Here is an 11,296-nt window from a genome sequence, read left to right as displayed (position 1 = left end):
TATCCACAATTTTCAATTGAAGGAATCACAGCTTCTAACATTGATATTTCCTCATCATCTTTAATCCCTTATTATTCATCCCTTTCTGCTCAAAACTTGACTATCAATTTCGTCGTCGAGAATCGTGCACCACGTGAAGTTGAGTACAAAAGCATGGTGGTTTCAGTTTCCTACGAGGGAGATATTCTCTGAGTAAATACCTTAGGCCTTTATCATCAACAAAAAGGAGAGCGTATGCCGATACAAGTGACTTTTAGTAATTTGCCCGTCAAGATAAAGGGCAATCAGGTTGCTAAGGAGATGAGTACTTCTACACGTGGATATGGAGTTTTCAAAGTGGATTTAAAAGGGAAATACAATTCGAAGAAATTAGAAGTTAATTGTAAAGATGTGAATATCCACCAATTGTCGTTGTCATTTACACAAGAGATCACACCTAGATTTCCAAATAGATGCTCCAATTAAAGTTATATTTTTGATCTTGTTAATTTATTTATTTATTTTTCAGAATTATGAATTGAGATTGCAGTTGGAAGCTATTTTAGTTTCTTTCTAGAATTTTGATATAAGAATGTTTACTATTTTAATATTAGTTTCTAGGTAAAACTTCTTTCTAGTACTTGTCCTATAGTTTGTTTTGATTTGTTCGATATTTAAGTGATTGAAGGGGAAACTAGAAGCAATAGTAAAGTTAGCTCTGTGTGACCTATAGGTCACGGGTTTAAGCTATGAAATCAGTTACTTTACATCCGAGTAGGTTGCCTACATCACATTCTTTGGGTGCAGCATTTCTCGAACCCTACCTGAAACACGAGATGATTACACGTTTAGCACAATTTTTATCCAACACCAAATTATATAAGCAAAATTTTAGTTGATTTCAATAACTTAAATAGTAAGTAGAACTTGAATAGAATAAACTAAGTAGAACGTCTAATATTGGTCTATAAAAATTGCGTTCAAGCATATAAAAGAACATGAGTTTTCATAACCAACATCGTGAAGGTTAAGAATCTGAATAACTAGTGCTTTTCGAATATCCTATGGTCAAACAAAAAAAAAAGATAGAAAGCATCATAACTTCGGTTCCTAATGAAATAATAGGAAGGTATGCTCATGCTTGCATTAGATAAACCTTGATAAACTCTTACAACTTAGAAACGTGTTGACGAGTGAGTTTTTACAAAATATCGAGCAGGTAGCTGCAGTCGATGTAACAATTGTTTTTTGCTCATCTAGATATAGCTTTCTCCAGCTCGAGATAAACAAGCATCATCTCGGAAAAAAGAAAAGACAGAACTAAGAGTCACTAATTAGTTCCAAGCTAGGCATTGATGATCCTGCTAAGAATGACTTGACGAGAGTGAGAGCTTGTTTCGGTCTATGCAGAGCAACTTCATGGCCAGCACCTCTTACAGTAACAAATGTCAGCCCTTTGTATTCTTGTGTCCATCCTCCAACCTGTTTTATGCATTAATCTTAGTATGATAGTAGTTTGACACGATCAAAATTGATACTACAACAACATACCCAGTCTTATCCCACACCGTGGGGCGATCAGAATTGATACTAAATCAAGAAACAAGTAAGTGCTGAGCTATAGACAGATCTAATTTGAGGTACTTCTAGAAGACTCAAAATGGAAAGGACAACAAGATTGAGCAAAAAGAATACCTGTCCATCATCATACCATGCGCGCCAGGGAGCAACTGTTGGCAGTTTTAGAGCATCAATGCTGTAACGGGTTGATGTAACTGGGATCACAGCATCTGTGTCACCACTGCCAAAAAATAAAATAATAAGACATCCTTGCATTATCAGCATTTTGTCAGTTTTGGTTAACATTTTGAAGTGCATGATTGAAGAGTCTTCACAAGTACAAGAAATTCAGGCAATGATGTTTGCGAGCAGTCTCGAGTATATAACAAAGCTTTTGAATTCTCTAGTCTTTTGTTTTTATAACCGTGGTGTCCGCGGTACCTTGTACTCACCTCGACTAATTCCACTGCTACCTTCCACCAGCAACAGGTACACTAGGTAACCAATGTTCACCAAGGCTTAGACAGATACGAAGAAATCACTTGATTTCTATGTTTCAAGTGACACCAAGTTTAGCTTTCTAATCATACTTTACCCCCTAACATCCTTAACACTAGTACTTGTCAACTTTGTTTGTACCACTACATGAAAGAAGAATTTGGAGCTTCAAAGTTGCCTTTCTCCTTCTCTCTCAAATAGTAGGGAATGAAACAACCTGATGGATTAAGGCTTTAATACTATGAGACAAGAAGAGACCGAGTAAGATTCCCCTTCTACTCTTCCGCCTCAGTTCTAAACAAGTTGGGGTGGCCATGTTTCTCGTTTTCTCCATTTTAAGCTCTAACTCATGACATCGTCGTACCAAAAAAAATAAAAGCACAAGGGAAACAAACCAACATTTCATTTTTTTTCTTTTTCCTCGGGGGTAACCATGGACGTGTTTCTTTAGGGGGCAGACATATTATATCCACCTCCCTCCCCTGCCAAGAACTATAAGAAAAAAAATATTTCTCCCTCGCATCTGTGTTTATGGCTACTCCGGAGTAGTATTTTCTTTCAATCTATTTACATTTTATTAAAGGTAATTTTCTTTCAATCAACTCATGAATTTCAAAAATCATTTCCTCTTCTAAATAATTGTTAAGTTCTTTTGTAAAAGTTTCATAATAGTGAAAGTCAACGATAATAATTGGCATATATGGAGAATGTAATCTTGTAATTTTAAGACCGGATTAGCATTAAAATAAATGAATACTATCAGAATTGTGAATGCACTCCCAATTGTAGGTTCCTATATTAATCATTGGAATGCGTCCAACATGCTATTTTAAGTTTTATACCCTTTTTTAATCTAATTCAAATCATAATCAAGAACCAGAAAAGCATATGGTACAAAAAAATAGAACAGTTTCTATTGTTTTTTGGCAGTCTTATCCTCCCCCCCCCCCCCCCCAATTATGGTAACTTTGTGATTGTGAATTTTTCTAATTGACAACCTTCTTTTTCTTACACGTACGGCTTCAGAGTGGATAGTCAAATTGTGAAACTAAATATTGGCCCATTCAACGCATTCACTGGTTTTTTACATCCTAACTTAACAAGTAAACATGAGAAGAGCAAGAAAAGCTTAGTATACGGATTAAAGCACACCTGAAAACCCAAATACGAAGGCCTGATCGTATCAGTTCACGATAGACGTCCAGCACTGTCTTGGGAGAATCCTTCCAACCACTGGATACTTCGTCACTGCAAGTAAGGCAAATGAGTAAATATATGGCGCTACCTAGTATAAATTAAGACATTACAATTGAAAAACAATGGAGCTCACTGAGTAAATTAACCTACAGAATAATGCATTTTTGACTCTTATACAACAAGGAAATAGCACGAGACACCTTTAACATCTTTTTTGCCCCATAGACTTTCAGCTTTTCTTTTAGAAGGCAACCGCGCCCTCAACTTTTGAAACCACTTTAAACCGTGTTCATTCGTTCCAAATACCAACTTTCGGGTAGCTAGATCTTGAGGAGATATCCACTAAATGAACAAAATGAAAATACCTGCAAGCGACCCATTTGAATGATGAGTTTCTCTTATGAACATGAAGAGCCTCCTGAACTTCAGGAAGATTGAAGTAAATCACGGAGTGCTGCTCTGTACATGGATCATAGCTTCTTCTGAGATGGCCAACCCTCTATTTAACGGCATGAAATTTTATCAGTGATCAAAATAGTGCTGATTAAATCTTTTTCAACATTTTAATCTCCTGTTCTATTCAGCATGGTATCCAAGTTCAACAATTACATTGTCATCATTTAAGAGGTCTATACTAAAAGGATAGCATACTGATAACATCTCAATCATCATCCAGGAAAATGGAAATAAATAGAAGAAAGTATGATTTAATGATAGTTTACTATTCCAGTCCATCGCCTTCACAATTATAGGCCGGCAATGACCTCTAAAAGCTTGGAAAATGAGTATCAAATCCCAAAAATATCGTATATTAGCAGTTTGGAACGCCAATTTTAAGTAAACCATTTGTCTTCCCCCATTAGGATATTCCATAAAAGACAAATCTAACTCTTGCCAAAGTCATAAATCTCGCTCTTCTGCGATTCCATATTAATTATACTGACGTCAAACTTTTTTTTGAATTAAGCCATTAACAATTTTCACATGGTTATCACTTTTCTACAACATCTGTAAGAACTAAGAAGTGTCTCACTTCTTGCCATGCCATACACTCTTTTTCTAATCGAATACACTGACAACATTTGACAATGAGATAAAAGAACAGACCAACAAAAAGCAAGTACAGTGCTTTGAAATTTGATAGAGGTGAGTTGAAGATGTCCTCCAAAGATATTCACCTCATCACTGTAATCTGTCATTTACTTGCACTACGTCCAAAATCCATTCCTTTGAAAAATATTAATTGATACTTAGGCTTCCCTGATACTAGGATTCATTAACATTAGCACTCCAAAACAACCATGACAACAAACATTAAGTGAATAGAGTTAAACCTTTATCATTGAACTTAAAGCGAGAGTAAAGTTCTAGTCACTTACATTGCTCCTTTTGAGCAAGTGGTTAAGTATACTAAACTTGGCTGTGCATGTTTGAGTGAAGATGCTGTAGAAATCAATATTTCCAACTTCTTCATTAGCCTGATCCAGAATCTTATCACACTGCTCTGAGGGTCTTATAAATGATTGGTAGTCGCACAAAGCATTCGCCTGCTTGAATGTTTGGTCGGAAATCATTCCAGCTGACCACATGAACTGAAATAGTCCTAAGTGGTCATGATAGTCATCGGTCAAAGCATTTCCAACCTGCAATTCTCATTACCTAGTGTTAGTATTAAACTACACAAATGCAAATGCTTCATCTTTGATAATCTTATGCATCGGGTTGAAAAACAGGCGTGCATACCATGAAACCTTTTAAGTTGATTACTTGCTTCTTTACACCCTTATTGTACCTCACAATAGCTTGACTTAGCTGAGGAACATAATGCCCTGGTCCACAATCAGGAAATCAGTAATAGAATTTAGCTACCAACAGAAAAGAACTAGAATATATCAAGGAAACATATTTGCTTGCATAAAGTACAATCAAATGTTAAGAGACTAGATCGTTGCTGTCATCCCGGCATCTTTGAATATTGAAAAAAATTGGCCGCAGTAAATCATATGAAGAAAGATATTTATCAAAAACAGACAACAATAATAACACTACCTAGTATAAGATTAGTGGCAGTGTGGTGAATAGTCAACGAACAACTTGAAATCAATCAACTCAAAAGGATGCTTCTGCCCAAGATTTGGCGTAATGTAAATTATATTCTACTTAGTTGTTTGAAATAGGGATTTATAAACTTTCTGTCAACCCTTTAGGCAAGTGAGACAAACCAGTGCTTGAATCTGTAGTACTGTCAATCCGGGCATCGAGCAAATGACGTCAATTAGTGAGTTATTAGCTAGTAAAGGATCTTTACGACTCCATCTACATACTAATATATACAAGCAATCGAATTCCTGAAATATTTAAGAATTTCCTGTGTAAGAATAAGAGACATGTAATATCATCTTGATGACTAGCTACTTGTTTTGCTGCAGTGAACCCGATAACTTTGGTCACCATCAATCGACTAGGGTATCTAACCATATTGCACCAAGTACAGCTAACCAGAAAATGATTCGAAATAGAAATTTTACAGGAAGCTTGGAAAATTAATTTTACCAGCATAGCTCTCTCCTGTAATATAAAAGTCTCTTCCTTTGTATTCTGGAAATCGTTCAAGCCACTTCAGCAAAAATGCAAGGGAATCCGCAGCTGTAATGCAACAATTGAAGGAAATTTAATACATTTATACAGAAATATATGATTAATAACCTCAGGGAAATAACTTAAAAGGTCAATTTATTACCTGTCCGAGCGTCACCATTGTTAAGATGATCCGATGAAGTGTTTGAATAGGAATAACCAACTCCAACAGGAGAGTCAAGAAATAACAGGTTTGCAGCTGCAGAAACAGATACCGAGTCAGACTCCGTCCTGATGAGTTCCTAAAATGCTGCTTCCCAGAATTATATCAAAATTATACATACTTCAGAAGCTATGTGTCTCAGACAAAAACTGCAGCAGCACTATAGAGTGATTGACTTAATCCTGCTTGTGATCATGCAAATTTAGTTTTTTGCTATCCTTTTAAAATTGTTTGGAGAAACACCGGTTGCCAGTAACTACTCAAGTCAGGCCAGGTAAAATCTTTAGGTCAAAGAATCTGTATATTATAAACTAATCAAACTCAAAATCCAAATCATGCTTCATCTATGCCTAGTGGCATCACTGATTTACCCGTACAATAAGAGTAAAATCCATTACAAGAGAATCGTACAGACAGCATTACTTGGCTCAAGAAAGTTGGTATCCAGTCGATAGCGCCCCCCCCCCCCAAGAAAATAAAAGGAAACAAAACAGCTAGTCATTTCCCTTGAATTTACAAATATAACCATTGAAGATTCTGTTTAGTCATTTCCATTAAAACAGAACAAGCCTTGATGATCCAGCAACGTAAATTTAAGCTTCCTTGATAATCCAAAAAACCAAATCCATGAGAGAGAATCCTTATTTATTAGATTGGACCATTTACATCCACATGTGAAATCTGAGAACTATAAGGTTCTGCCTGTCACTATATTCTATGTTTCCAAATTGCTAAAGTTTTTCTATTAAAGTCGAAAGCGCTGAGGTGAATAGCATGAAAAGGCCTCATATGTATATTATATATCTCATAATTGATATTTTGACGAGAGAACTTAGAAATGCAAAAAACCTCAGAAGCTGGCATAACTTTTTATAGCAAGAAAGAAGAGGTATTGAGAAACATACCTAAGTTCCAAGAGTAAGGATTCCAATAAAGGGTCTTCCCATCTTTCTCAATATGAAATGGCCCAAGTTCCTCAGCTAACCCATAGGCAATCGACGAACATCCAGGTCCTGCAAGAATCCATAACCAATATGAGAACAAATCATTGGCACAATCAACCACATTGAGCAACCAAGAAATATTCATTTAATAAATCTTTGTAAGAGGAAAATGATCGTTCAACTTCAAGCATATGGGAATTGATGACTACTTAACAGTGGCGGAGCCAGGAATTTATACAAGGGAATTCAAGAGTAGCAATTTTTTAACTCCTTTGCCACTTCACTAGAATTTTTTCTAATGACAAGGGGATTCAACAACTTAAATCTAAACAAATAAATTTGTTTTTGCCCTATTTGCCCAGTATAATTTTTCAACGAATCCCCTCTTTCTTCAACCTAGCTCCGTCACTGCTCTTCAATAGTTGTCATGTACAGCAAAAGAATCAAATAAAACAACCAAAACCAACCTAACATGAGCTAAAAGAAAATAAGAAAATGTAACAAGAATGCAAAAGCAGCAATTTTTTATCTTTGCCACTTCACTAGCATTTTCTCTTATGTCAACAGATTCAACAATATAACCAAACACGAATTAATTATTACCCTATTTGCACGGTATACTTTTCCAAGAAGAATTAACCCAAATAACCGCCAGCCGCCCAACCACTTAAACTAAAAATAGCCAGGTGTAATATGCATAATTTATGTAATACGTGTGTATAATTGTGTATAATAATCGTATAATCTATGTATATTGCTAGAAAAAAAGTAAATAATGACTATGGCCGTCTATTCGTTTAAATATCCCTTTTTCCAACAAATCCCCTCTTTCTTCAACCTAGCTCCACCACTGCTCTTCAATTTTTGTTATATAGTACAACATAAGCATCAACAAAACAACCAAAACCAACCTAACACAAGCTAAAATAGTACAAGCAAATATAACAAGAATGCAACAAAACAAAAAAAGAGCAAAATTTGGGGATGAGTTATTAATCAAACCTCCACTAAGCCAAAGAACAAGAGAGTTATATACAAACAAAGAATCAAGAAAACAACCAAAACCAGCATAACACAAGCTAAAAAAAACAAGAAAATGTAACAAGAATTTAATCAAACCTAAAAAAGGGCAAAACTTTGGGATAAGTTAACAACCTCCATTCAGCCAAAGAACAAGAGGTTTTGAAGAAGGATCATCAACAGCTTCAAAGAACCAATAAAAGAGAGCTCTTTCTGATTCTTCATTTACAGTAACATAACCAGCATAATTTTCAAAGTTCACATTAAACCCTTGACCAGGAAGCTTAGTAACTTTATCTAATTGCTTTTGTACTACATTTGAGTTTACAAAACAACTACCCAAATGAACCTCAGTAATGAAAAATAGAGCAAAAACAAGAAAACCCCACTTGAGATTTGACATTTCTTGGTAGAATTTTTGTGAAATGGAGTGTAAGGGAATATATAAAGAATGTATTTTTTCCACTGTTTTTGTTTAATTCTTGAAAATAGAGGCCTTATTGGCCAAGAAGATGGGTGTCAATTATGATTTGTTAACGTAAGGGGTACTGTTGTTTGTGTCCAGTATTGTGCACATGATTCATGTTTTCGTTTGTTGTGCTGATAGAAAGCTGCAATCATTGTTGATATGATGGAAACGTGTACATGGTGCAATTGGTTGGTTAAAAGAAAGGTATACGGATTTTTGTTTATTTATAATCGCTTAAATTAAAAATATTTAGACAGATATATATTATATGTGTAGTCATGTATATTATGTGTATAACGACGCGTAATCAATACATAATCATATATATATAAGATATGGAATTTTGCCAAGGTGGAGATTTGTTGAAATTGGCAAAAGTACCACATCGGTGGATGACAATTTTGAATGAGAATTTCACCCTATAAAAGGAGGCCTAATGTTTAGGATTTAAACACCTCTCATTTGCCTTTTATCTTCTTAAGGCATTTGTATCTTCTCTCTTTAGTATTATTTCACTTGTAATTTTGGAGTGGAATAAAATATTGATTGTGTCCGAGGAAGTAGGCAAAATTGGCCGAACCTCGTAAATTCTGGTGTTCTTTTATTGTTGTCTTATTGTTTATTATTTAGTGGTTGTCATAATTTTTGGTATAGTAGTTGTGACTCATTCACACTATATACATTTGGCTTCCGCAACAATTGGTATCAGAGCCAAGGTACTGTCTAAGTATGCTCTGTGGTTGCAGCATAGTCTGATCTTCCACATCAGAAAAGATCTATCTTGGTAACTGAGTCAAGGTTCTATCTGAGTATGCTCTGTGGTTGCAGCTTAGTCTGATCTTCCACACCAGAAAGGAAATAATCTTGATTTGTGTCGTCAGCTACTAAATAATATTTGTGTCAAAATGGGAGACAGTAAACAAGAAGAATCTACATCAAGTGTCAATAATACGTCATCGTTGGCATCTTCGCTTATGACAAGAATTGTGTCAAATGCGAAATTTGCGGTAGAAATTTTTGACGGGTCAGGACATTTTGGGATGTGGCAAGGCGAGGTTCTAGATGTTCTTTTTCAACAAGGGCTAGATCTTGCCATTGAAGAAAAGAAGCCAGATGTTATTGGAGAAGAAGATTGGAAAATTATCAATCGTGTTGCTTGCGGTACCATTCGATCCTACCTTGTTAGAGAGCAGAAATATCCATACACAAAGGAAACTTCTGCAAGTAAATTATGGAAAGCACTGGAGGATAAATTTTTGAAGAAAAACAGTCAAAATAAATTGTACATGAAGAAGAGACTGTTTCGCTTTACCTATGTTCCTGGTACCACAATGAATGAACATATCACCAGTTTCAATAAGTTGGTCACAGATTTGCAAAATATGGATGCAACTTTTGATGATGGTGACTTGGCCTTGATGTTATTGGGGTCACTTCCTAATGAGTACGAGCACCTTGAAACTACTCTACTCCATGGAAATGACGAAATTTCTCTCAGAGAAGTTTGTTCAGCTTTGTACAGCTATGAACAAAGAAAGGGAGAAAAACAGAAGGGCGGAGAAGAAGAAGCACTAATTGTGAGGGGTCGTCCTCAAAATCAAACGAGGACTAAGAAGGGAAGATCCAAGTCGAGATCTAGACCCAGCAAAGATGAATGTGCCTTTTGTCGAGAAAAGGGGCACTGGAAGAAAGACTGTCCGAAGTTGAAGAATAAGGCCAGACATAACAATGGAAAGGCCATTATGGATTCAAATGTAGCTGATTGTGATGATTCAGACTTCTCATTAGTTACAACAGAGTTATCAACATCATCAGACATATGGTTGATGGACTCGGCTTGTAGCTACCATATGTGTCCCAACAAGGACTGGTTCGTGAATTTTCAAGAAGGAGAATATGGAGTCATCCACACAGCGGATAACAGCCCTCTTACCTCATATGGCATTGGTTCAATAAGATTAAGGAGCCATGATGGAATGATCAGAACATTAACAGATGTTCGATATGTACCGGGTTTGAAGAAGAATCTCATCTCTGTGGGAGCCCTAGAATCAAAAGGGTTCAAAATCATTGCAGAAAATGGAGTGATGAGAATATGCTCCGGTGCACTAGTGGTAATGAAGGCCAATCGGAAGAACAATAACATGTACTGCTATCGTGGTAGCACAGTTATTGGGACAGCAACAGTGACATCCAGTGATGACAAAGAGGCAGAAGCAACCAGGCTATGGCACATGCGCTTGGGACATGCTGGAGGAAAATCCTTGAAAGCTTTATCTAATCAAGGATTGTTAAAAGGCGTAAAGACTTGCAACTTGGAGTTTTGCGAGCATTGTGTCAAAGGGAAACAGACAAGGGTTAAATTTGGTATAGCGATCCATAATACTAAAGGCATCTTGGATTATGTACACTCTGATGTTTGGGGTGCTTCCAAAACACCTTCATTGGGTGGGAAGCACTATTTTGTAACCTTTGTTGATGATTTTTCCCGAAGAGTGTGGGTGTATACAATGAAGAGGAAAGATGAAGTGTTGGGAATTTTTCTCAAATGGAAAACGATGGTGGAGAATCAAACAGGCAGGAGGATCAAGTGTATTCGCACAGACAATGGAGGTGAATACAAAAATGATCATTTCAATAAGGTCTGTGAAAATGATGGCATCGTCCGACACTTCACTGTCAGAAATACACCACAACAGAATGGAGTGGCAGAACGTATGAACCGGACTTTACTGGAGAAGGTACGGTGTATGTTGTCCAATGCTGGCTTGGGCAAAGAATTTTGGGCTGAGGCAATTACATATGCATGCCACCTCATTAATCGTCTAC

General features: G+C 36.3%; 1 protein-coding gene across 1 annotated transcript; it reads right to left on the bottom strand.

The window, feature by feature from the left end:
* Positions 1-1,098: 1,098 nt before the first annotated feature.
* On the bottom strand, positions 1,099-8,534 carry LOC104120647 (serine carboxypeptidase II-2). Its single transcript, XM_009632449.4, has 10 exons — positions 8,134-8,534; positions 6,940-7,047; positions 5,975-6,070; positions 5,788-5,880; positions 4,978-5,063; positions 4,614-4,877; positions 3,600-3,733; positions 3,190-3,285; positions 1,675-1,780; positions 1,099-1,461 (listed from the first exon to the last, which is right to left on the bottom strand). The coding sequence occupies exons 1-10, from the start codon at positions 8,399-8,401 to the stop codon at positions 1,300-1,302; spliced, it is 1,413 nt and encodes a 470-aa protein (XP_009630744.1). The 5' UTR covers positions 8,402-8,534; the 3' UTR covers positions 1,099-1,299.
* Between the last annotated feature and the right edge of the window lie 2,762 nt (positions 8,535-11,296).

This window comes from Nicotiana tomentosiformis, chromosome 11 (genome assembly GCF_000390325.3).
Source record: "Nicotiana tomentosiformis chromosome 11, ASM39032v3, whole genome shotgun sequence".
NCBI classification, from domain to species: Eukaryota; Viridiplantae; Streptophyta; class Magnoliopsida; order Solanales; family Solanaceae; genus Nicotiana; species Nicotiana tomentosiformis.
This window is presented reverse-complemented; position numbering and strand designations above follow the sequence as displayed.

Bases quoted from the DNA above. Each gene is read 5' to 3' on its own strand.
- LOC104120647 (XM_009632449.4), bottom strand. From the start codon at position 8,401: ATGTCAAATCTCAAGTGGGGTTTTCTTGTTTTTGCTCTATTTTTCATT. The intron at 6,071-6,939 runs GTATGTTTCTCA...CTGTTTCTGCAG, and splicing joins TCCTTACTCTTGGAACTTAG to CTGCAAACCTGTTATTTCTT. The intron at 3,286-3,599 runs GTATTTTCATTT...CCTTACTTGCAG, and splicing joins TTCAAATGGGTCGCTTGCAG to TGACGAAGTATCCAGTGGTT.